Below are 27,538 nucleotides of genomic sequence, written 5' to 3'. Positions count from 1 at the left end.
CAGACGGCAGATATTCTCAGGGTCCACTTCCTCCGAGCTCAACCAGAAATATTTGTGGTTTGTGAAACTTTAATGCTTCCTACTGCTGTGAAATGACGGCCCTGACCTGGACTGCTGAGAACATCAGAGCGTTTTGAAGGGAAGCTTACGGCAAAAAACAAACGTGAGCTCATTCTGCTTCTCACGCTGCGTCGACAGCATAGTAAGTGTGTTGGGAGCATCATTAACGAGTGTGACTGCCGGCCGAAAGTGTCACACATTCATACTAAATGGGACGATTATGACCTCAGATCCTTCTTAGACTCACGCTGCGGATCGTCAGTGCAAAGTAAAGTTTATTTTTCACTTTTAAATTGCTCACGTTGCTCAATAAGAATACTCACGTCATCCAGCAACTTTCCCTCCACTCGCAGTTCCCAAGATGCAATGCTGCCGTCTGAGTCATCAGCGTCCGGTCTGGCAGGGTTGAAGGTGTTGGATATGTAAAGCCTCAGTTTACGCTTTTGCTGCTGACACGAGGGCACATAAAATAGCACAGTTTAAACCGACGTTTCACAAAAAAAAAAATTAATTAAAATGTCCCGCTGCTGGTGCCCTGTCTGAACTCATTAACACAATATGAAAGCAGATTAATAAAGTGCTTTCATATGACAGGAGTTGTGAAATGTTCAGCCTTGAAAAGAGACGTTTTTGTGTGCTATAAGACGACACACAACTAAAAAAGGTGAGAAATGAAATCCTCTGATTAAAGATAAACTAATTTCAAGACATTTTAACGCCTTATGAGATGCAAAAGATACTTTAAATAACATGATTGCCCTTGTAGAGATGAATAATTTGGCATGGTGGCCTCTCGTTTTTTTGTCCTAACCTTCATTGGTCTCTTCAGTGCTTCCTGGATGTCCACACGTTTGCGCATAATGGTCTGGTCCAGTTTGCGCTCAAACGCCAGCAGATCCATGTAGGCCTGAGACTCAGGGACCAGCTCACGGATCTGCCCAGAGGGGGGAGACGATCTCACGTTAAAATCAACCATAACAGCAATATTTCACATGGGCGAGATTAAGGAGGCCGATCAACTTTCTTGAAATCAATGAAGGGCTTAAGCAGATAAGCTGTCGTGCAGCGGGGGGTCCACACTTCCAAAAAAGTATTTTTGTTTTAATATTTGTAAATCCAAACTTCTTCTAGGATACAACCCTAACCCTTTGTTTTATATACGTGGTACTTGCTATCTAACCTCCTCAAGTCCCTTGTGTAGTCTTGAGTCTTGAATCCGTCCTCCTGGCACTAATAAAAACATTCAGTAAGCTATTTTCAAAAGCCTTTTGACGCTGTAACATAGAGCTGTATTGTAGTGGAGAAGAAAAGGTAGAATATATGCAATAACAGCGAGGGAACAGCCCATTTCTTTGTGAAAAACATTAATTCGCGTCAGAATGAATGAGAGTTACATAAGAAGGTCGATAGCGCTCTCATAAACTAAAGCCAGTCAGAACTCAGCCTGACTCTGTTTAAAGTTAACAAAACCCACCTTCCAGCACCTCTCCAGCTCAATAACAAACACTTCCATGTTACCTTGGGACAATTTTCCAGCTGTGTTTGTGTCGACCAAAGCAGTTACTTCAAACCAAAACATGATCCTTTCCTTCCTCTAACCAAAAGGTGCCTGAATCTAACCGGAGCATGAGCAGTGCCGTCGCAAGATAAAATTAAAAACCAACATGCCGACATATATTTTGCCAATTGCGTTGCTGTGTACGATGACAATCAAACTCGAGGCACCCTTGTGGCCGATGGGAATAAGGTGCTGAGCCATAATGTCTCTCCCCTGATCTCTATGATGTCAGCTAACAAATCCCTCAAAACACTTAAATACTAAAAAAAAAATGGAAGTTTCTTGCCAATAAACTTGGGAACTTGGAAATAAACCTGTGATGTTCTGACTTTGAGGAGATATCACCCTGCAAAAAAAACCACGTAATCAGATTCAGAGTAAAATGAACTGTAACCGATATTATTTGCTCGACTTCTTTTATCTTCTCTAACTTATAGGAGGCTGACAGCAGCAGAAGGGTCCCTCTGCTGCTGCCCAGCCCACCATTCATATGGCAGTCCACGCCATCGCTGCAAGGATAAAAAATGAGATGCAGAGTGTGCAGCCAACCGGCCAGGACTCCAGACATTACCATACCGATGAAAGTCCTCAGAGCATCAAGGGCTGCTGCTGCTTACTTACCAAACTGTGCACACACTCCCTCAGCCTCTCCTCCCTCCCTCTCCTCTCCTCTTTCATGCTTCTTTCTAAATGGCTGCCTTCATTGTTCCCTCTCATTCCTTCTCTATCTCCATCTCGCTGCCTTTCACCGGGGCCGAGGTGCCAAGCAGACGGAGGAGCGTGGCAGACATTCCCTGCCCCTGACTCATTACTGTGGAGTGGCGCCCCCCAGCCATGCCCACTGCTATCTCTCTGTCTGGGTTATGTTAGGGGATAAGACCTGAGCCAAGACGCTCAGACCTCCATAGACTCGATGTAAAAAGCCTTCTGGAGGTGGTGAGGTGATGGCGTGGCACAGGGCCCGAAAAAACTGAGACCATGGGCAGAAAAAAATCGCAACCTCAGTCGGCGCATACTCACCTGTGGCAACGCCGTGATTGTGCCACCTCTTTCGCTTCTACTTGTGGTCGCGTCCCCGCCATATCCCGCCGGCTTTTTCCAATTTGAATCAATGAGCCACCAACCAAATAACAGAGTGAAACCCTACAGGAAAAAAAAAACCCTAAATCGCTCCCCTCATCCTCTCTCTTCTCATTTGGAAACGACACATAATCATCTGGCCCTCTTGCGCCTTCCAAGAAACCCCTGACATCAGAAAGGCGACCAGGATTTTTCCCTTCTAACACACACGCAGAGACAAAACAGAGCAACAAAGGTAAAAAAAATATGCAGCCTCACCCTTTGCGGAAGAATCTTGTCTGCCATTTTCCTTCTCTTAGCACTAGAGAGAGGGAGAGAAAGACAGGGAGAAAGAGGAAAAAGAGAGCATGTTACTATGGTGACTGATAGCGTAGCACCCAGGCCATCTGCTAAAATGCTGGGCCATATCCAGCACCCCAGCATCCCAGCTGTGTGTGTGTGTGTGCGTGCGTATATGTGTGTGTACGTGCTGGTGTGTTTGTGTGAAATGCAGCGGTCCACCTGGAGAGCGAGAGCCTCTAACAGCCAAAAAAGTGTCACATCACACATCGCTTGCCTGTCACACGCACACACACACACACACACACACACACACACACACACACGCACTGCAGCAGGACTCGGATGGTGACAGGATGTGTGTTCGGGGGCTTTTGGGAAGTCGAGATTAGGAGAATGTATGTGTGTGTTTATGTGTGTGTGCGTGTGGATATTTTCATTCATGAATTCCTGGCATTTCCTGCTGTGTGAGAACAGCATTTATTTACCAATACTTAGGTTTTTTTTACTTACCAAGGAGGGGCCAAGAGCAATGAGACAGTCTGGGCCGAGTTGGTGCCTTTGTCAGAACTTTCTCACTAAGTGAAGCTGATTTTCTGTTTCTTAATGTTCAATCAGCGTCTGTAGACAGTTGTGATGTGTGGAGAGTCTGTGTAAAATCATGCACATGTTGTGTTGTTGGAGGACACACCGGCTCAAAAACACCTACACTGCAAAAAGAGCAATTTAAAGAAAGTCTCGTTAACTGTTAACTAGTAGCTTTAACTTATTTATCTTACTTTAAGATGATTTAAGCCTATTTTTCTCATCAAAGATTAGTAATCTCGCCTCGTGGGTGATATGTCCTTTTGGCAAAGGTCAGAAAAAGTGTGAAGATTTAAAGATTTCTTTAATCCTGTTTGAGGATATTAACTCGTAGACTGAGCTGAATTTAAAGACAAGCTACTTTCAAGAGTCTTTATTGTGAATTTGACTTTTTCCTAGATGGAAACAGGCCTGGCTCTATCTGAAGGTAAGAAAATCTGCCTACCAGCTTTTTCACACGCAGTATCTCTTTAGTTCAGTGTACAAAAACCAAAGTGTAACACTGACAAGTTGTGGTCTTACAGATTGTTAACCATTGGCACACCTGCAAAACCACAAGTATACCACTTTGTTTCTTGTACATATTGAACAAACAAGACATAAGTTAGAGCTTCAGCCGTGGATTTTGGTATCATCCAACAAAAGTCTCATTAAAACAGTCTCATTAACTATTAAATATTATGTTTTAGGATACAACTAAATATAAGGCAACACGAGGCTATTAGCTTAGCTTAGCATAAACACTGGAAACGAGGGGAAACGGCTAACCTGGCTCTGTCTGAAGGTCAGGAAATCAGCACTAATGCTCACTAATTCACATTTTATATCTTCTTTGTTTAGTGTTTAGAGTAAAAATGATCATTTGTGGCATTACTGGGGTTATTTAGGCTCCTAACCTTGAAACAGTTTGGCACAAAACTCCCTGTAAAACCACAATTAGGCCTTTTTTACACTTTTGTGTTTGTTGTGCAAATCTATATAACAGGTAGGGGGATTTTGTTTTCTTCCAACAGAGTCAGGCTAGCTGTTTCCCCCTGTTTTCTGTCTTTGTGCTAAGCTAAGCTAACTGGCTGCTAGCTTCATTTAGCAGGTACGATTGTGTATTGATCTTCTCTTCATCCTTACTAACAGGATTACGTTCGTCTCTATCGTCTCATGGTATGTGTCGCCACATCGCCCAACCCTATTTGATTTAGGACATGTCTTACGAAATTACGTAAGATTTCATTCTTGCTTGGAGAAGTGGATTGTTTTTGCAGTGTAGAGAAATTTCCTATCACAGAGCACTGCAACGGTCTGTGGAGCAGTATGTTACATCAGCATGCCAAATACTGAAACAAGCCTGCTGCAAGGAGAATTGAAAGATCCGGGGGTGCATTGCAAAAAAAAAACAAACCTGCATCACAACAATCCTCTATTTTAAACTGTTTCAAAAGGGGCTTGAAATCCGATTCTACTTTATTTTTGTCTTCCCGGTGAAAAAAACTGTTCCCATCATGCCATGCTCCAGTCCAAAGCATGCACCACTACATGTCAGGGGTCAACTTCTAGGCCCGTACGTATGGTCATTCAGGGGGCTCAGGTGAAAAAGGCCAGAGTCATCAAACGTAAGAAAATGGACATGCAGCAGAATTGAACTCCTACTTTGATCCGAGCGTGGGATCTGATTGGGGCTCTCTCATGTCCATCTGCCTCGCCGGCATCTCATTGGCTCCCGGGAATCCGACTGGCTTCCTAAGAATTAGTGAGGATTCGAAGGTTGTCCGATTAGAGTTGTGGCGAGACACACACTCAGTGGCAGCAAGAACGATGTCAGAGGGGAAACACCTGGAGGTTCTGGCTGTTTGTATGTCTGTATGTGTTGGATGTGTGTTAAGTTCAAGGGTCTGTTAGAAGGTGAGAAATCTCAAACTTAGACAAGGGCAGGCGCAGGGATGGGCGTGTAACTGTGTCCATGCACGCACAAAGTGCACCAGAGGAGGACCTGGGAGGAGGCGTCTCATCTGAGGGACACGCTCATTCAACAAAGTTTCTCTGTGAACCAAAACAATCATGCTTCACACACACAGACAGACAATACAGCGACAATGGACACTGTGAACCATCAGAGGGAAGGGAGCGAACAAGCAAGAGTTCAGCTCTTTTGTTCGGCTCTGGATTGCAAACATGGATTTTGAATCAGTGGAGTAATGTGAAGTGGGTTTTCAGAGAACGTGCATGCAGCTCGCACCTTTCTGGTCATTTACCAAACTAAAATGAAAAGAACTTTGAATTTCCAATGCCGAAACACTACTGTCGCTCTTGAACAGGTAATTCAGCTGGCCTCTCACCGACAAACCTGTTATCGCATCAAGCTAGCGATGTTCACAGGCAACACAAAGTGTCCTACATAACCATGTGTATTGATGTAAACCTAACCAAACTACGAGCTAACGATGAAGGTCCTGTACGTCTGTCGCTGGTACACTGCAACAGTGACATATGTCGTTCAGGTTTGAGGATGTGTTGCTCCAAGAGATTATATTCATATACTACTAATTCGCAACAGCAAACCACATTTTTCTATTAACATAATTGGAAAATGTTGTAAATTTATGTTTTTTCCAAGTCACGTAGCAACACGCGGGACACAGGATGTGTACCTGTGTCTCTGGTGTTAAAATCCTCTGTCCACCATCTGCCACCATTTATGTAGCGCTTCCTACAGTACACAAATGTTTCCCCACAAAACATATTTGGGAGAACAAATTATTTCTAGGACACGGGGTTGAGTATTCATAACACTTTATGCAAAGCATTCTGGAGTTTAATCCTATTTTTAGCAGCAGCGACGCGTAGGACAGCGTTTGCTCTGCAGAGGGACTGTCTCCGGGACCATAAGGTCTCAATGACACTGCAAACACAGGTGGCTCGCCCTCAGCTGGCAGCCGCGAGGGGTCTGAGCCGGACGGAGTCGAGCAGGGGGAGCTGGAGCGCCGGCTTGTTTGCCAGAGGACACGCAAACTCCTCACAAAGCAACAGAAAAGAGACAGAGACACCTGGACGGGTCACCCTGGACCATCGATCAGACCCTCCGCAGCCAGCCGGCCCGCTCTGGGGGTTGAGGCCCCGACGCAGGACAACATTTCCCCTGACCTGTTCGACAAGCCTGCTTAATTGTAAGTGGATCAATCGTGCTGCAGATACTGAGAGAACAAGACAGAGAGAGACAGAGGGCCACTGAGTGCGCATATTGATCTTCTTTCTAATGACCATACCTGCCACGCACTCGTCTCCTAATAGACATCCATCCGCAGAGAGTGTGTGTGTTTGTGTGTGTGTTTGTCTGGGATACTGATGTTCAGACCTTTTGTACATGGTCGTCAAACAGCAGACAATAGATAGCGTGACAAAAAAGCCAAAGCGAGTACTACTAGACCCTGAACGCCCCGCAGACAGCCACCACGTAGATATGATCATGAGGCGGACTGGAAGACAAAAGGCTGAGAGACACATGACGAGCAGACAGGAGGAGGAACATTCGGTCATGGGATGGTGAGGAGTGGATGCACAGAGCGGTGATGCAAGGCGACAGATGCAAACAGAGGAGCAGAGGGAGAGAGTCCAAGCAGAAACTGAAATGAAAGCTGAACACACAAAGGTTGTGGTTTCACTTCTGAGCAATACGATTCTAAAAATCAGCAACTTGGGACCATTATGAGTGTCGTTTTTCTTATCAATCCGTCATTGTTTGATCGAAAAACAGGGAGGAACGCCAACAGCTCGAGGTCGCTTCTTCAAATTGCTTGTTTTGTCTGAGCGAGAGTCCGCCATTATTACATAAAAACAGAAATCCACCAATTCCATCTGCAAATAATTGGCATTTTTCATTAGCTGTGCTAGCGGCGTGGCGCTTGGGGTGGCAATGTTGGTCGCTTTGAAATATCTAACTACTTCTTTTTCATCCCTTCCTGAATGACGAACACAGGCTAGCGCTACCTGTGGTATGAGTTACTTCCTCTCACACGGGTGCAGGATGTACAAGCTAGTTGGCCGTCAGCTGCAGTCCTTGCGGCGGGTTCGAGGGCAGCTTTTTGGCCCGAGGCACAGGCAATGCAGCAGTCTGCTTTTGTCACCACTCGTTCTTTAATGTCATCTTGGCGTGTCTGAGCTCTGACATGTCGAGTTTGGATGGCAAACGTGGTCAACGTTGTACCTGCTAAACGTTAGCACGGACCGCTAAAGCTATTCTTTTTTTTCTTATACCTACATATTCAGGAATATACCTTTCGATTTCTCCAAAACCCTTCATATCATATAATAAAGTAAACTAAACTTCTCAAATGGATTTCGTTTAACGACGTCCTGACACGAGCGTCCTTATGAGAACGTTTTTCCTGAACAACCTGAGTCTAAAATCAACAAAATTCAGAGTTAAATCTGGAATTGCTAATAATCATTGTGGTTGGATGCCCGGCTCTTACTACACTGGCTGCGTATGATTCATCATCATATCCATGTTTGGTTTTGAAGGTCGATGCTAAAATGAGCAAAGTTCAAGGTGCAACCACAGCCATTGTCGTCTTACACACAAAAGCAGACAAATAAGGAGTTGTATCCATGCAGTGTGCGGGCAGGAGGTGGTCTGACTCACTTTCTGGCCCGGTTCTGGACGGCCTGCTGCTGCTGCTGCTGCTGCTGTTGCTGCTGCTGCTGCTGGACCTGCTGGGAGGGGGCAGGCCTCTTACGGCTGGGCTCCATCACCGGGGAGGGCAGGCCGGGCCGCACCGCCGGGCTCCCGCCGTACGGTGGGCCGGGGGGGCCCATCGGAGCTCCCTGATGGGGCATCCTCGCTCCAGACGGCATGCCAGGACGCTGGGGAGAGAGAGAAGGACGGGGTCACGTGAAGTAGAAGCAGAAAACATGCTGTGCTTTTCTGACTAATTCTAATCACAATCAGTGCGTCTAAAAATATAACAAAGGATTAGATCAATGCATTTCCCTCTGGTGGATTCAAGGTGGACAGAGGAGAAGTTTGTTCTGACAGAGCTGCAACGAAGAGTCACACATCAGCTCCTACGCCAGACTTAAATAAACACAATTCCTGTGTCTCCCGACCATTTGTAACCTTTGGTCACCTCTCAGTAATCAAACAACAACTAAAGCCGGTAAACTTGAACACACATTAAGCAACTCTGTGACGTCAGGTTAAAGCATTTCTGTGTTTTGACTCTTTTTCCATGTGGGGTTTGACGATTGTGTTCGATGACATTCGGGACCAACGTGAAATATGGAGCGACGCGCTTCAGACAACTGTTGAGCCTTGTGAGATACGTTTCAGCTTCGCCCAAATCCTTTAACATTTGAAACATCAGCTGATACCAGAGCAGCGATCAGCCTTATTTAGTCTCGTCTGAACAAAGAACACGACAAATGTGCCGAGAACAAGCGGCATTGTTCTGGTTCTGCCTTATTTTCTCTCTTGTTCTCGTGTCTGCTTGAAACAAAAATCGCATTTTGACGGCCGAAAAACAGAGTATTTTTTGGCAGCGTGCAAAACTCAAACACACACACACACACACGTCTCCCAAACAATGCAAACAGTGTCAGAGTCCACAGTCCCACACTCCCGTCTTGACGCCTGGGAACAACTGGGGAACTATCACCTGCGCTTGTCACTCCCATGGAAACAGCTGCCTCCCGCCTCGGTTTATTGTCTGAAGCCAAATTGCGGTTCGTGTCGCTGAAAGAAATCCTTTGATTCCGACTGCAGCACAGACCACCGCAACCGTGACTACAATGGAAACATTACTTCTTTATCACTAACAGTACATCCGTATTAGCAGCAAATTAAAGTCTTAAAAGCATTAAATATGCAGGAGAATGGCTCCTGTCAGCGTTTTAATCTCAAATTATATAACTGGATTATTATTACTAATGCATCAACCTGTAAGCAACACTTTATGGTATTGGCTCGATCAAGGGCAGCTGATTTTAATTCACATACTGTTGGCGAGGATTACTGAATGGACATCCAGCCTGAAACTCTCATGGTCACGAGGGTCCCAGGTTATCTGTGTGGCAGCTGATTAATGCTGATTTAATTAACTCCACGGGTTTTCTTCCTGTAAAACGTAAAAAAAAATTTTCAATGGCCCGTCTTAACTTGGGGGTTGTTACATGAATGAATCTGAGGGTGGAGAGACGAGTTAACCCTGTCCCATCGTTTGAAACCACATTTGAACATTAGCTACTGTGGTTAGCTCGCATAGCAGCGTCATAGAGAGAGTTGTGTGTGGATGTGGTCGACTTTATTCCTGATTTGAAGTTCCCGTGAAGTCAAAAGAAGCGTTTTTATCGCATACGCTTCGCTTCGTATCTCATCTGTGCGCCATCAGGCCGAATTTGTTTTGTGGGTAGCCTATTTTTAATTGAATTTCAGAGATTTTAGTTTTCCATGGAAAAACATTGATGACTCATCCTGCACTCAAGGGTGTACGCTAATTTTTCATCCGCTAAGCACACTTTTTGCCATGGATGTTTAAAAAGAAGGACATCAGCAGAGGGGTTTTTAAAGGATCTAGGCCGAACCTCAAGGACTACTGTACAAAACACAACTTAACAGTATATAGTATTTTCTGATGTCCTTCAACTGCTCAACCCTCAACTCTGGACAGAAGCTTTACTTGTCGCTCAAGTCACTGAACTATTTCAGGTTTTTGACAGAAAACCAATGAAATAAATCATAGACCTTGAGACGAGGGAACCAGATGCGCAAAAATGCTAATTGATTTCTGGGTTTCAGGGCTACAAACTACACCACTCTATTTGCTAACTAAGCCGCTGACTGCCAGGAACCAAAAAAACACGCACATTCGGCGCTATTGGCTGTAAACGGCAATCAATGTCCACCACAAGTCTCCCCCCTCCATGTTATACTATAAATACTGCAACTGTTAGATCCACTATGAGATAGCCAGGTAGCCACCTTGAGTCACGACCCCTGACCTGTGATGAGACTTACTACTACACCTGTCAGGAAACAAGTTAGCTAATGTAGCTGCTCCTTTACTTTTTGACTAAAAACAACCTTTTTGTGTCGCAACGAGCTAGATTTTTTTACAATGTAGACCTTGCTGAAAAGCAAAAAAAAAAAATCAAATCAATCAAATTAATCTGACCCTAGTTGATATTGTGCTCACATGCTGCTTGTTGTTCAATAATTTAGCACTCAGTCAGAGTTACGCTAACGCTAACTGGGGACCGAGGGGGGGGAAGGACGTCAGATTCCCCGATTGGGGGCCCATGGCACTTTCTGCCCCGGGGCCGCCTTGAAGGTTAATCCGGCCCTGACTGTATTGTTGATCTATAATGGTGCATTTTTCATGAGCTCATCACAGCGTTTGAGTATAAAATCTTAATCTGCAAGGTAGTGAAGTAAGAAAAATGTATATGAAGGAAGATAAAGTACAAGTATCTTTGCGGTTCTTCTCATTCACAGGAAACAATCAAGTTGATCTGTTTTTAACATTAAATATCTTCTCCTTGTGGTATATTAAATTGAATATTGGTCGAAAAAGACTTCAAATCTCTCTGGTTTTATTAACGCAGCGCTCCAAATGTTTGGAATCGAGAACTACGAGCCCAAATTTAGCCAAAAACATTGAAAAATCATTGACGGTTGCTCAGTAAACACCAAAAAACACAAACAACTTGTCACACTGGATACTTTAAAGCTTTCTATTCTTCCCTCTGCCTCACTTATTATTCAAAAGCACATCCAAACCTCACTGTTTAGTCGAGCCATGACTTAAAAGAACACATTTTTTACCATCAACTACAAAAAAAATAAAATAAAAGATCCTTTTTCTAAAAAAAAGTGCTGCTACATTTTGTAACAGAGTGGGTAAATGTTGGAGAGACAAGGACAGCCGAAGGATACAAATGTAGAGTTTCATAACCTCACATTCTTCAACGTTTTCCCAACATTTCATAGTTTGTCACCTCTAAAAGTGGGTCTCTGCATGCACATACACACATCAGATTTGATCTTTAGACTGTCCACAAACACACATGACCCCGGGTTGGAAAACAAAGAATAAACATCAGCTAAGTAGGAAAACCAGAATCTGTGAAGGCAGACTTTTAACTCGAAGCAGCGCCCGACAGGCTAAGACTGATGTATTGTGTGCCCTTTGAAATGGTGACAAGGCAGAAATCCTGCGATAAGAAGCCCGAGCAGGCGTTGCTGTCACTCCGGCTGGGAGTTTGGGGGAGGGGATGTCGAGGGCAACTGAGAAGGGTCTCAAACAGGAGAGGATAAAACAACATATGGTGGGGGCCTCCTGCTCGAACGTCGTCACCTCTTGGCGTCTTAAGAGCTCCTTCTTCCGACTCAAACTGGACAAAAACACCCCAACGGGCATCAGACTAGACTTTTCAGCAGCCAGACTTCTGTTACGCGCCTCTGTCTGGAGAATTTGACCCTTTCAGATAACAGATACAGAGAACCATAGCTGGATAATGTGTGAGATGAATTTCCTCTAAATCCACACACACAAACACATGCACACAATGAGTGGTACTCTATAATCTGACCTGCTGAACTGGCTCCAACACTCTGCCCCGGAGCTCTGCCAGCCAGCCAGCCAGCCAGCAATCGAATCTGCCATGTGGATGGATATCTGAGAAGTGTGTTGGCATCTCTGGAGGGATTTGAAGAGGCCAAACTTAACCCACACTGCAGTAAACATATGAATCTGTGGGTTGTAACACGGACGGCTTCGATTGGAGCCCTGAAATCTATTAAAAACTGGAGATGAGAGTTCTTGAGTGGAGCTCGAACTTAAGATCATTTATTGATTTATTGTTTAGTTTGTCAAGTATGAAATAAAATCCCAAGTTTATGTCCTAAAAATGCTCGTTTGACAGTTTATTATCACAGAAGAAATGAATCCTTAATCATTATGTATTGTTTTTGATTAAAGGTGCACTATTTAGAAATTTAAGATCATCATTGACTGAATTTTTTGGGCCTAAACAAACTCGCTCTTTGTTTTCGTGACTGAATAAACTGAATAAACAAACTGACCTTAAAGTACAACATAATTTCATACTGTTCTACTTTGTTTATATGGCGGACCCTGCCACCTTTCTAGCTTCAAACAGTGTTCTGGACCTTAATTTCCTCTGAGAACAGCTCGTTTATTCAGTTATTGAAAAAATAAATATTTCTGACTTATTTATTTCTGAGTTTGAATTTCTTCTCCAAAACAACATAGTGCCTCTTTAATTAACAATGTCACCCGTGCATATATAATCAATTATAGGACAGTTTTGTTTAAAATGCTTTCAGATCGTAATCTTTATGATGATCTGATAATGATGTGAATATATTCTGTTGTCTGTTGTTAATAGAAACTAATAAAATGAGTAATTCAGGGTTTTGACTGATGTAAAGTACAACAGCTGAGCATGTTTATTGTATTATTTGCATCAATTTGATTACTTTACATGCTCATATTTGCAGATACTGATTAGAGTTATAACAACCAGTCATCTAGTTTCAGCTCCCACAATGTAAGTGTTGGTTTTCTTTACATTTCCTACATTTTCTATTTATCCCTCACAGTATAAGAAGGAGAAGCCAATCTACAGATAGATTTTCTCTGATTTACATGATAGTAATCTGATTATCTGCTGAAAATTGGACAAAACAAGGCAGTTTCCTAGTTTACAAAACGTTTCTGGAGTTTGCTTGCTTTAAAACGTAAAAAACTTAAAATGGCTCCATACAGCTTATCCGGCATGTTCCAAGTTTCCAGAAGCCCTGAGATCCCAAATTGAATTGAAAATTAGTTATTTTCACCCTTTTTAAAGCTGAAATCTTCACATTAGCTGCTAAGCTAAACGCGCGCACCCCGCCTGAAGTGGGTGCAGGAGCTTGACAGCGCATCGAGGGTGTAAATAATTACTTTTCAAATCGATTTGTTGTGTCAGGGATTTATAATATAGCCTCAAAATAGTGTTATTTTTTAATGCCGTATCGTCCAGCCAAACACTAAAAGTAATCAAAAATAGGGGGAGACCGATTATCGTCCCTGGCTGATTATCGGGCTATCGGGATTATCAGCATTGGTGTTTTTTCTGTCAGATTGCGGATAAAATAAACTCATTTAAAAGTAGCTCAAAATTTTACTTTACTAGGTTTATTTCATCACCGGTTCGAAATTTTGACACATTTTTACTGCAAATGAATATCAGCCCCAAATATCAGTTTTCCGTCTCCTTGATTTCTAATAATCAGTATTGTTATCGGCCCTGAAGAAGCCACATCGGTCAACTCTAATCAAAAATATATTTTTTTTGTAATTTGAGCGTACTAACCCTTTATATGACAATGAAATCGTGTGAGTAAGCTTGAAGTTTATGTTCTCAAACAAAAACCCTCAGACTTTACACATGACGACGCTACAGTGTGTCGTATTGTGTTTTGGCTTATCGGGGTTTCCCACGCAGAGCGAACGCTGGAAGGCTTTTCTCATCACCGCGGCTTGCTGACCTCCACACACACACACACACACACACACACACACACACACACACACACGAGCAAGAGAAGTTTACAGCAGGGGTGGGGGGGGTGGGGTAAGGCAGATAATGAGAGAGAAAGAGGAAGAGACCTCAGCCAGGCCTTCAGCCCACCCATCAGTCCTAGAACCAGACCTCGGCCAAACACTCTCCCCCACAACACACACGCTGCTGCAGGGAGGCAGGAACACCACGACCTTCGAAAAAACCACAACAATGTTTGCATATAGTGAACTTCTATATATTCCAGTTCGTGTGGAACTTGCTCCTCTGGATTTGGCCCATGAGGAGAAACGTCATCCCTCGCCACAAGCTAACAAACTGCGCCGAATCATCCCCACATCCCATAGTATAAATATTTCTCCATTCTGCAGTATACACAGAGAGGAACCTGCCGCAACTATTACAACGAGTTTTCCATCTTAAAACGTGGAGGATGGGGAGGTAGGAGAGGAAAGAGAGGAGAGGGGGGGGGAGGCAAGCAAGAGAGAAAATAAGCAGAGGGAAATATTTGGCTTGGAGCAGCCAGAGCCTCATCAAGGTTAATTGGTCTGTTGAGAGGACACACTCATCTGGCTCATCAATCACCTGCTCCATTGTTTCCTAAAGTCTGTCTCTGTGCGCAGGGCATCAGCACCGAAGCCCCTGTAATGACCGCTCCTGTCACGGAGACGATACCTCATCGTGTTTCAGTGTATAAATCTACCTGCTGTCAGGACGCCCGGCGCGACATCAGCAGCGCTGATTAAAACAGACTTTCGCCTCACATCACAACTCGGTCAAGCTTGTTCATAAAAAGATTTGACAAACAAACAACACCAAGTCCTTTAGAGGGTGGGGAAGCGACGCCAAGTCTCGGGATCTGCGCAAAAGGTGAGATTCAGTTCAGCGGGAAGAGGCACTTGTGATGTAGCAGGTCGTTATTGATTACTGAAAATAGTGAAAAGCTGCTTGTTTTTTTTAACCAACAGCCAAAATCCAAGAAAAAATGGGAAAACTTGCTTATATTCACATTTAAGAAGCCATAAACAGTGAATTTTTGTCATTTTTTGCTTTAAAATTTGCTAATTAAAGGGGCACTATGTAGTTATTCAAACTCAGAATTTTAATATTTACAATATTAATGGGGTAATAATACAATAAACTCAGAAATAATTATTTTTTTCTATTACTGAATAAACAAGATGTTCTCAGCATAAAACACAGTTTGAAGCTAGAAAGGTGGCAGGGTCCGCCAACTATAAACAAAGTAAAACAGTATGAAATCTGCTGTTTGTTTATTCAGTTGTGAAAACAAAGAGAGTTTGTTTATTTTAGTTTGTTTATACATTTAAAAAAATCAAGACCTCGTCTACACATAACATTTCAGTAATGTTCTGGTGATAAACATTTAATCGACCTTTGTTTTAAAGATAATTTCCGCACTAAAAGCTACTTTCCAATCATGAGGTTGGGACCAATCACAGCCTTTTTGGGGCAGACTTTACGTTTTGAAATGATTTGTACTTTTACCTCTTCAGGTCTTAGAAATCATTTAAAAAAGGAGCCCTTGCACCGACCGTGAACAGCAACACACCTCGTTTGAGACGCTTCTTTTCCCATTTATCTATCCAACTATTAACTGTGAGGCTGCCATTACTGAACAGAAAATAAGATGTTTTGATTGAATACTTACATAGCAGTAAATCTGTCTGACCTTCTCTATGTGCTTGATGATTAGGAAATGAGCTGATTCACTAATGATTACTGTGTGCTGAAGATTGTTTTACTTAAAGGTGCATTATGTAAGAATTGGCCAGCATATCACCACAGCAGCCGCTAACTGTAGCTGTAGTTAACTAATTAGCTCAGTTAGCCTGGCAGCTAGCAGTCTGGACTGAGAGCTCGGGCTGGTTTTCTGAGAAAGGACGAGCTGGGGCTAGCTGGTTAGCATGCTAACTTCAGTAGACATCTACATAGACGTTTTTGACACATTGTAAAGAAAAATTAATAAGTTGATAAGTTTAGTTGACGTTTTGTTTAGCGTTCATTTTGTTTTTGAACTAAAATTCTTACATACTGCACCTTTAACCAACAACCCGAAATCCCAACTATCCAGTTAACTGAAAAAACAACACATGTTCACGTTTTTTAAAGCCACGACCAGTTAATTTTGGCATTTTTGCCCAAAAACTCGACTTCTACATGATCACAATAATTGCTGAAAACCACTTTTCAGTCAGGGGGTCGGGACCACACGTTTAGACATTTCTCTAACCTCGCGTTTCAAAATACTGTGTACTCCAAAATGATTGAAAGCTACTCGACGTCTCCGACTCGAGTCAGCTCATCCTCATCTGTCTATCCTGTCATTCTCTGTCACCTCTTTACCGTCAATTCCTGCGGCATAAACAGCCACCAAAATATACATTTATTCAATTTAAACAGTCTGAAAATATCTGAAATAAACAGCAGAAAGTCTTTTGACCTTCTCTGTGTACTTGAGGATTAGGAAGTGATGCCAGATTTCGAGATGTGCGGAAAGGTGACATTGAGTTCAACTCAATCACAGGATATCTCCAGAATAGAAGAGAAAATACTTTCCGACCAAGGAGAAATTCAGCCGCACAAAAGTAGAATCGATGAATTGTTTTTCAGGCGAGAATTTACACCTCAGTTTCCACTTTCTCTGTCGTTTATCAAAGAAAAACGAAAATCATTTGCTTTCTGATTCTTGGTCATACAAAACAAAACATTTGAGGATGTCACCTTGAGCTTCAGAAAGCTACGTTGGGGATTTTTTCTCCTTTTTTTTGACACTGCAAGATTAATCGATAATTATTTGTTCGCTGCGGCCGGCGAAGAAAAAAAAAACACCCCTCGACCTGGACAAGGAATCATAAATCTCCAGCTTCTTTACACACTTGAGTCAATGTCAAAGCCACATCTGCTCAAACTTTCAGCAGGAACGTGTCTCTGACCAACACTTTGTACACCATCCTCTCACTCTCTAATAATTCTTTCAGCTCCTGACCAAAACAAACCAGTGCGTGCTCTGTTATTTAGTGTGAGGCTTATGGTAACAGTTGCCTAACCTCTAACCGTGAGCAACACTTGACTTGACCTTTTCATGCTAGCTTCACATGAATGGGCTGATTGTTCTGCATGATTTCCAGGATTGGCCGCCTGCCTCCTCGGCTCCGTCTACGCTTACTACGTCCGTTTGTCTCGTGACCTTACAGGTTCAAATCCTTCCACCGAGCAAACGACACGCTGCCTGCTGGAAGGGAAGGCTGCTCTGCTCTCTCACTGTGTTGTTGTGAGTGGACTCGTCATTTCCCTTCCTTTCTGTCTGTGACTCCCAGGGAAGAAGCAGTGTGCTCCTCTGTTAGCCAAAGGGGGAGCTGAGCTGCCTTTCGCTTCTGCTGCTGCTGCTGCTGCTTAGCTCCTATTCCTACAATAATGTTGTGTCTTAGAAAACCCTCTGCTCCCCATCCTTCTCCTCCTCAGCTCCATCCATCCACGCTGCTCCACTTCTCGTTCTCTCCAGCCATCTCCTAACAGGCTGCGATCCAGGGGGGCTGGAAATAACCTTCACATGGCCAAGCTTTACCCAGCTATCTCACACACACAGACCGCTGCTGCTGCTGCTGCTGCTGCTGCTGCTGCGCCGACTCATGCACACACACAGACACACACTCACACACACACACACACACACAGATGCATGCCAGAGCCCAGCTCCCTTCATGAGAATGACGGACAGCGCCACTCACCACTCCATGGACCAGGAACTCAAACAGTTTGCTCTTGGTGGCTTTCCTGGCTCCCCCCGCCGTCTCCTCCGTAGCCATTTGCTCAGTCCCCTCCGATCACCCTGCTATGTCTCCCCTCTCCTTCTTTTGTCTTTCCCTCTCCCTTCACCCAGCCTCCTGTTCCCCTCCCCTGCTCCACTTTCCTTCTCTTTGTGCTCTCCTTTTCAGCACTGCCTGTCCCTGACTCTCCTTCTCTCTCTCCTTCTCTCTCTCTCTCTCTCTCTCTCTCTCCCTCTTCCCTCCCTCTGACTCTATTTTGAATGTGCAGCAGCCCTGCCGAGTCCCTCACTGTGTCTAGCTCACTTTTTAGTTGAGCTGCCTTTCAGGAGCCCGGCACGTCGCTTGGAGGTGGAGGGGGGGGGGGGGAGCTGTGGCTGTGCGGGGGTCTGGCAGGGGGGTTTCAGCCAGCCCACCCTGACGCTCCCCCGCACAGCTGTTGCATTCCACTGGTAGATAAGGGCATGCGGCGCGGCGAGGCTGCCGTTTGGTCTGAACGGGGGCTGGGGAGGTTAGAGTCAGTCAGCCGTTCCTCTGCTGCAGCTTTCCCCCCCGGTGACCAACCCAGAGGCCACGGTCAGCACACACAGAGCTCCGAGCCCTGGACATCGGGGCTCTTAAAGGGGCCACACATGTGTACACTGCCGTATATGATGGAGTCATGGACGTGGTGGTGGTGGTGGTGGTGGTGGTGATGATGAGGAGGAGGAGGGCGGCGGTGTTATTTTCTCATCTGAAAGCACTCGAGCCGGGGGAATTATATTTGGCCGTTTGCCTCCAACAGCACAGTCCTCGCACAAAAGGCGACTTCACAAAAGGAGAAGGCCGAGTCAAGAGCACCTTCGTTTCCTGTGTTTCCGCGTTGGTCTTTGTCAGAGTGCATTCATAGGTTAGGAGTGTTTCCTCCGCTCGCCTCATTAGCTTTACCTTTCACCCACTAGTCCTGGCCCACAGGCTACGCTCTGCTCTGCTGTGGCTGCAGCAAGGTGACTCTGTCACTTGACACGTGAAATTAGTTTCTTCTGGGATTTCTCACAGGCTTTTTTTCTGAGAGATTTCTTCTCAAAATGTGGGAAACCTGATCCACAAAAAAAAGGTGAAAACACACACCATTCCCTCATGGACAGAGGGATGTCCAGAAGTCACGCCCCTTCCAGTTTCCCTGGAAAACCTCTGTATGGTAGTGACGGAGAAAGACAAATAGTTTTTCGATCCTGTTTGAATTGTGCCATGAATCACACATATGATGTCAATTTTAATAATTAAAGATAATTTTACAAGTCAAGAAAGCCGCAGTTCGTCATAATTAAAGTAAAATATCATCTAGTTTTAAGTTTAAGCGCTCAGTGAACTACATCGTCTCACTCAACATGGGTCACCAACGCCAACATGGCCGCCTCGGCACAGAAAAGGTACCGAAAAAGATGAAAATCACAATAAATCTGCTCATATTATCAACTGCAGGGATGTGAGAGGAGAGTTGGTTAGTCCTGTCAGCTGCTAATATGCAGGAGCAGCTCTATAATAGTAGTTTTATGACAAACTGCGACTTCATGACACAAATCAAAAGGGATCTAAACATTATTTCCTCTCTTTCTATTCACCACCATACATATTTTTCTGTATATAAGGCCTCATGGTGATCCACTGGAAGAGGCGTGGCTGTAGCTGTGATTTTTCAAAGTAAAACTGTCAGAAAAATAATCTAGAGGATTCGTGTACGTGGTCACTAATTTTGCATTTTTTTCATGACATTGGGCACGACTTCATTTTGTGACTGCACCACGTTTCTTTGTCTGAATGAAACATTACATTTATGTACCGCGCTGACATCACAGGGAGGAGGTCATCCACTCTGCGGTCAGGTTACAGCATTTAATCTGTAGGATTCACTTTGGTGAACGTAGGGAAAAACTGTTATTTTGGTAAATAGTGAGAAAATGTCCATATATCACAAACTGCCTTGAACCCGGGTTGATTTTTTGAACGTTGTTGTGATGTGACATGCAATCTCACACCAACTACACACTAGCCAGAGCTTCGGCCGTCGCCACACAGGTCATTACTCCGACTACGGCCACGCTGTGTTGGACGTTACAACTCTTTCATGTCTCCCTCGACTCCAGCCCCTTCTTTCTCTCCCTCCCCTTTCTTCTTCCAGCCGTCAGATCAGGGCAGTGAAATATTCATGAGGTTGTTTGAATGACAAAGGAGGTGAAGTGGGGCAGATTCAGATTCAAGGGGGCTCGGCTTGTGACACATGACGGCAAATTGTCAGCGGTGTTGTTGTTTCCTCCTCCACTGTTACACGTAGGTGTGAAAACGTCAGAAAAGTGTTGAAACCAGGAAACGACCCTCATTAGTTGACACAAAGCAGCACAAAATCTGCCCTTTAATTATCATGAAGAGCCTTTTTTAGTGAAAAGTGGCGCGAGGAAACGGGGGGGATGCTCCGAAAACTCGACAGTTATTGTGTGGACAGCTGGTTAGTGTGTCTGTGACCTTCAGGCCGGAGGTCACGACCTCCTGGAGGATCGCTCAAAGGACGCAAACCGTTTTGATGCACGCATATCATCAGCTACACGCCTGACAGAAAAGTGAGGACTGACACCTAAAGCAGCAGAAGGAGGAGAAGCAACTCAGGATCCACACATACGACCTTCACACCCTGATTATTGGAATCAATTTATTGATACTCTGGCTCTCCCGTGTGCTGCCGAGAGCTCTGGTGACGCCTGCTGGTGAGACGAGTAGACTGCAGCTGTCATGAATCTACTATAAAAAGCTTTGAGGAGCGTAAGGAACCCAAACCTCCACTGCTAAATGTCCCCGTGCTGCATCAAACCATCTGTGTCCTCCCTGCAGTCAAATCCCGCAACAATCTCCGTCAACTTTGACGCTGTGCATTAAATTAACCGTGTATTACATAACACGTGACGAAGGCTTTACATATATCAGTCACACAGTCACGCAAAGTGTGCGTCTCAAGGTCAAAAGCTCAACCCGAAAAGCTTATCGCCCGTGCCAATCTCCTGCCTTTCCCAGCAACGGCATGTGTGTTCAATGATAACAAAGAGATCCAGCAGGGCGGTCGATGCAAAAGGGAGCCTTGAGCGCAGGAGTACCCCCTGACGGACCCCCGCCGTCTCCCTCACCAAAGCCAGTCAGTCTCACCAAATGGTAATGTCCCAGTGTGTAGCAGACAGGGGGGCAGAGGGGGGCTAACAGGGGGTAAGGGAGCAGCAGTAGTATTATTGATGACCAACAGAGGGAGCAGGGAAGCAGGGAGGCAGGAGGGGAGGGGTGCTGAGTGCCTGGGAGTGGGAGCATCCAGGTTCAGGGCCCGGTTGCATAAATGAGACATAAGGAGTCAGAAAGCGAAGAGGCCTAAGAGCACTGCTCGGTCTCATCACCACTGCACGAGTAATTAAAATTTCTAAGCATCTTTTTTTATTAGGTTTTTAAAAGCTCCACTTCCCTGTTCGGCCACAAGGGAGAGACAAACAGCTCACACCACAACAGTCGGGCTTTGTACACTACAGCAGACAACCTGTCTGGATGGCGAACAAGCTGCATCATCATTTTACAGCACAGACAACAGAGGACCTCCAGTAGTGAAATACTGGATACCTTCACCTCTATAAATCCTTCAAAATGGGAAACGAGCAGTTACATTCATTCTAGATTAATTGCCTGACCTATAAAATGCTAGAGGACAGTGAACTAGAGAGCATCCTGCGATGGGATCACACCAGCTGCAACACATCGACTGACCCATGGCTGCTCAGTAGGCATTACTAAATTATTACGTGGATACTCATTATTCATGGGTCGGACCACACCCATCTTCAAACCCTCATTTTAATCTCGGCTGCATTTTATACATTTGGGGCGCCACAAATGTATAAAATGAGAACTCAAAACTAGTTATTGACAGATGTTTATTTCAGAGGCGATACTGATTATTAGTAATCAAGGAGGCCGATATTTGGGACTGATATATATATTTGCAGAAAATATAAAAATCTTTTGATGTTGAGGTACTTCACTTCAGTAATTCCACATCCTGCTACTTCATACATCCACTCCACTACACTTATTTGATTAGTGACTAGTTACTCTGCAGACTCAGGTTATTCAGTGTTAACAGGCTCCTTTTTGTGATGCGTAACCGATCAGATAGCATTGAGGGTGAGACAGAGTGGCGACGACGGACAGAGAAAGGATGTTGCATCAGAGCCAATTATTGGTAATCTGACACACACAAAAAACACAGATCCCAGTAATCTGAAAAATGCTGAACGTCAGCCCCGATAATCGGTCTATCCCTTCTTAAACCGCTATCGTTGGTATTTGATTCTGAAGTCGTGTCTCCAGCAGCACACACACACACAGAGTCGCAAAAAATGTCTATCACAGTTCTCCACACAGACCAATGTTACATCTTTAACTGGCTTGTTGTGTGACCAACAGTTGAATTAGTATTAAATCAATAATATTTTGCTGTGACGAGGGTCAAAGACATTATAAAGGCCTTGAAAACTACATTTTTATTAGGAAAAATCAAAGTTAAAGTTTAAAAACACACCCCTGCTGTTATCTCTTATGAGTCAGCCACTCACAAGCTCATACAATCAGCTTTAACCAGCTGGTGTGGGTGTGGTTTAATCATATTTTACTGGCAACGTAGAGCAAACAACCCCACTGTTTTGCCTCAAATGATTCAAACTCTGATTGGTGCACAGAAGTATGTGACATCACCTTTATCGGACCGACTCATTTTATACCAGTCAGAGAGAAACTGAAAGTGAAAAATCTCTTGTGGAATAACCAAGAAGTAGAGCTGCAACGATTCATCGATTAATTGTCATCTATTATGTTGATCGTCAGCTATTTTTAAATCAGTTTGAGTAATTGGGTTCCTGTTTTTTTTCTCCTATATCTTCGGGTTGTGGACAAAATAAGACATTCGAGGATGTCATCTTGGGTCCTGGAAAACTGATTTCATGACATTTTTAACCATTTTCTTACATTTTATGGACCAAACTAATCCCGACAAAGAAAAACCATCGTTAGTTACAGCCCGAATACTGTGTCTAACGCATAAAAATGAGTGTTGATGTAGGACTGCATCACTCAGGACAGTCTTATAAGTGGTCGGCAATAAGTTTGGTAACTGCTACAGTTCCCGAAGGTTAAAGGAGAAGATGTGCTCCAGTCATTCACCTGTAAATCAATCACTGTAGTCGAAATCTTCTTTCATCCGTTCTCAAACTGCACATGAATTTCAATAGAGCTGAGCAGAAAGCAAGAAAGGAAGAGAAATCCATATTGTGATTGTGTTTCTCTGCAACCTCTTCACAGTTAGCCCAGCAGAGGAATTAAAAAGACCGAGAGAGAGAGTACACGAGGAATAAAAACTCTACCGGTGCTGATATGTAACGTACGGCTCCCAGTGGCACCGTTTACATACCAGAAACCAGGAAACCTGCCCCCGTCAACATTATTGTCACAGACAGATGGGGTGCACTAGGGGGAATATGGACTGTACTGAGGGTACGGAGCAGAGTCTGACTCCCTCCCGCTGCTGGGCCCCTCTCTTTTTCCTCTTTCTTCACTTTAAGAGCTGCACACAAAACCCAGCTCAAGCTGCTTAAAGGCCGGAGCTCTCCACTCAATGGCCATCAGCCGCCATCAAAGGGAAAGTACAAAAGCACGCAGACGTGCACCTTCACTGAGGGGGGATTAGGGAGCGGAGAAGTACATTTCAGGGCCGCTTTTTTTTCTTTTTTTTTGCAGCTCGGCATGTGTAACGAAGAGGAACGTACGGAGCGAGAGAGGACCCCCGTGGCGTGTGAAAATAATAGGGCATCTGCTGATATTTCGTGATCAAAGCGATTTGGCACAATAAACAATGAGGGAATAGGTGAATGAGGTTGCACAAAGCGGTGACGCTGTGTTAAGCACCTAACCTAAGAATCTGCAGATAAGGAGTTTAGGGTCAATGTTGGATTTCAGGGCTTGTTCGCGGACAAAGCATCTTTATGCAGACGGGAGTTTATGGTTCAGCTCCTCGGCTGTAAAAAAAAAAAAAAAAGGAGGCATTGTGGGAGCAGATGGAAAAGACGGAGCAACAGCACCGAGCCGAGTTTCCCCCCTCAAGCAAACGGGTGACACACCGGAACAAGGCCTGAAGCATTACCTGCTTCGGGGCATTTCCTGTTTGCTGTAGCCGTGACAACGGGATAATCTGCCTTGCGTCCAAAGCCGGCACAGCCAATGGGGCGAGAGCAAACGCCGACTGCAGAGGCTTCAAAACTGGAGCAGCAGCTGGTGAACTGAGAGGGAACTATTCCAGGGCTCAAAGTGTAAAACTGAAAAAACAAACCCCGGTTTTGTGGGACAGAAACGGCTTCAGTGGGCTGTGTTAGTCAGCGCCGGGGTCACCGGGGTCAACGCTGACACAAATATACGGTGAAAAACAGTCACTTTCCACGAATAAACCCAACCACCATGTTAAATTCCACGGGATGAAAAATGAAACTGGCAGAATAAATCCTCCCTCCTTCCTCCCCTCGTTTTCTCTCTCTCTCTTCTTTCCTACTCTCCATCCAGGCTCAGTACTAGCCCGGATCTTTCAGCACCACTCTGCCCGTGCGGGATAGGAGAGAGAGGCGACAGAACGAGGGCAGGATTGGTATGTGCAGGGCCGTATCAACACGACCTCAAATCCAAGAGATGAAAATCAGAGAGGCGTGCAGAGGAGGCCGGGGAAACTCAACTTCTACCAGGTCCGCACACGAGAACGGATTAAATAAACTCACTTTTAATGTCGGGAAGTAGATCCACTCCCTCAGGATCATCAGACACCACCCGAGAAGCAATCAGAGATATTCATCAATAAGTACACACATACTGTATCAGCGCCAGTTTGTGCCTCTCACGCATTATTATTATTATGTGTGATTCAAAGGGGCCAAGCATTCAGTCGTACTGAATATTAAAACCCTGTAATCTCTGAAAACCCAGAAGATTTGTTTATCAGTACGCTGTTCTGAGGTTATTTCCAAAATCCACAATTTTCCCTAATCCGGGTAGCCTGAAACGCCACATGTCCCATAAGCAACACAAACATTTTGCCTCGTCCAGGTGTAGAAACTTTATTATTTTATTCATGGTATCCTCTGGTGGATCAGCAGGTCTATTACAAACTTTGGCATAAAATAACTGAAGTGTAGAAACTGATGTTATATAACCAACGACTAGTACTACCACCACTACCAAGTCGTAACGACTTCCAGGTGCTGCCACACGGGACAACAAAATGAAGGACGGTGGCCATTTTGGCTCATCTTTTAGTTACTGAACAAAACTCTGACCACTTCCTCAGTTCCCTGACAGACAACGCAAAACCAAATTAAAACAACTTCCTGCTTCCAAGTGAGCCGAAACAATTAACTCAGTAATCAACAGAAATAATTAATCAGCAAGTATTTTGTTAACAATCTTTCAAATGTGTTTTGTTCTGTGACAGAACGTTCATTACCTTTAAGTTTTGCCCTGCTGGTCAGATAAAACAAGCAATTTGAAGATGTCCCCTTGGGCTTGATTAATTTTTCGCTGAGAAAATAATTATCAGATTAATTAGTGATGACAATAATTGCTGGTTGCGGCCCTGAACATACTGTGAGTATGTGATTCAGGGAAAAAACAATATACAGAATTGCATTCAAGCCTGATCCAGAATAGAAAAGACAAAACAACATGATTAAATCATTTTGTAGTTGATTTGATAAATTATTTAAAGCTTTTGCAACTGAAAGGGAATCTGCGAGTGCTGCCCATGGCCTTGCCGCATGTGTGTTGTATTGAATCTCCCTGATGTATGTCTGAGTACGGTGCAGTATTGAGCGTTATCATCTAAATGGGTCAACCAGCCGCTCGGTGAACTGTAGCACCATTAGGACCCAGACAGTTCGTCTCTGAGTCGAGCGCAAAATCTCATTAGACAGCTAACTCTACGTCGTGAACGAGGAGTAATATGAAAAAAACACAGCGAGTGCTTTAGGTTAGATAACTGTGATTAAAAAAAACAGTGTTTGAATATGTTGGTGAGGGAGGAGGGCGACGTGTTAATTAGGTTACAAACCATAAAAATCTATAATCTCGCTGTGGTAATAAAATAACACAGTGGATGTTCAGAGGGCTGTGAAAGTGGTGTTTATAGGTCGGGAATATAAGATTCACCCTCAGTATGGCGGCTCTAAGTATACTGTGTGTCTGTGTAAAATATGCCAAAGCTGCAAGTCTATATAAAGCACAGTATACATACAGTATGTTGCATTGTGTCAGAGTCCAACGCTGCATTGCTATACTGCAGTATGTGGTAGGAATGTTAAAGGATCAGTCCACCAAAAAATTTAAATTCAGTCATTATTTACTCATCCTCGCGCTGATGGAAAGCCACGTTAAGCTCTGTCGTTCACAAAACATTTGTGGAGCTTCACAGAAAAACAATGTACAGAGTAGTATTGTCCTGAACAACTGAAGCAGATGGGGACTTATTTTAAAATGTTTAAAAACAACCAAACAAATAACACAAAATGGCTCCATGCAGCTCGTCAGGTGTAATCGAGCTTGTGCACCTACTTTAGACGGGCTGCGTGATAACACTGGTAGCTTTTAGGCAAAATCTTCAGTGTAGCTGCCACGCTGAAAGTGTTAGCACGCAGCCCGTCTGAAGTAGGTGCACAAGCTCGGCCGCCCATTCAGGTTGTAAATAACGTCTTTAAAAATCATTTCGAGATCTCTGGGCAACCAAAAAATAATATTAAATAGCTCGATGCAGCTTGTCCGGTAAATTCCTGAGCCAAAGCCAAAATCTTCATTGTAGCTGCTAAGCTAAACGCATTAGCACGTACCCCGTCTGAAGTGGGTGAGTAGATAATGACTACATTTTCCTTTTTGGGTGAACTTAACCTTTATGAAAACTATACTAAACTCTCACAACATTTAGTGGGGCTGCAACTAATTCATATTTCACATTATTGATAGACGATGCACATTATTTTCTCACAATGCATCACAATCTTCTACAGCTGCAAACGATATCCTCAGATTGTGTCCAAAACTCAAAGATATGTGATTTAATATCATATAAGATAAAGAAATTAGCAGTCACTGAATCAGATGATGATCGTCAAAGTTGTTGCTGCTAAAAAATGTGCTGTCAATTGTCTATTCATCTCATTTTAGCCGTAATATTCAGTTAAATAAACAGCTTTCCTGTAAGCTCGTTTGTTTCCGCCATTGAGCAAGCACATTCCTCGCCAGCCAAAAAAAAAAAGGAAGTGCTCCATTGTCCATTTATCCCTGCAAATAACACAAAACACAAAGCCAGGGAACATTTAATTGGGTGACCTGCTATATAGGACCCAAAGCCAACTGTGTGCAGCTTCCAGTTTTTTTTCTAATCAATCTCACTTCTGGTGTGAAAAAAAAAAAATAAAGTTTAACAAAAACTCTGCAGCTGAAAGCGCACACTCACTGAAACGTTGATTGACCTTGATGAGTTTCCCAAAACTAAATTTCAAACATGACTGAACAGAGCTGACGG

The 27,538-nt window shown here is 44.0% G+C and overlaps 1 protein-coding gene across 8 annotated transcripts in view; it reads right to left on the bottom strand.

Moving 5' to 3' along the window:
* Positions 1-27,538, bottom strand: part of smarcd3b (SWI/SNF related BAF chromatin remodeling complex subunit D3b) — a 43,241-nt gene that overhangs the window by 12,228 nt on the left and 3,475 nt on the right. Inside the window, exons 1-6 of one of the 8 annotated variants that reach the window (XM_084340488.1) lie at positions 17,887-18,164; positions 8,196-8,416; positions 5,207-5,296; positions 2,957-2,999; positions 872-994; positions 384-506 (exon numbers count right to left, since the gene is read on the bottom strand). In XM_084340488.1, coding sequence (XP_084196614.1) covers positions 384-506; positions 872-994; positions 2,957-2,999; positions 5,207-5,296; positions 8,196-8,416; positions 17,887-17,964 — 678 coding nt within the window. In that variant the 5' untranslated portion in view covers positions 17,965-18,164. Of the gene's footprint in view, positions 1-383; positions 510-871; positions 995-2,956; positions 3,000-5,206; positions 5,297-8,195; positions 8,417-17,886; positions 18,165-27,538 lie in introns of those variants that run through there. The other 7 variants (XM_084340487.1, XM_084340490.1, XM_084340489.1 and 4 more) reach the window with 7 other exon arrangements.

The sequence above is a fragment of the Pagrus pagrus genome (genome assembly GCF_965226575.1).
Source record: "Pagrus pagrus genome assembly, chromosome: 20".
NCBI lineage: Eukaryota > Metazoa > Chordata > Actinopteri > Spariformes > Sparidae > Pagrus > Pagrus pagrus.
The sequence above is the reverse complement of the archived record's forward strand: the minus strand, read 5'-3'. Positions and strand labels throughout refer to the sequence as shown.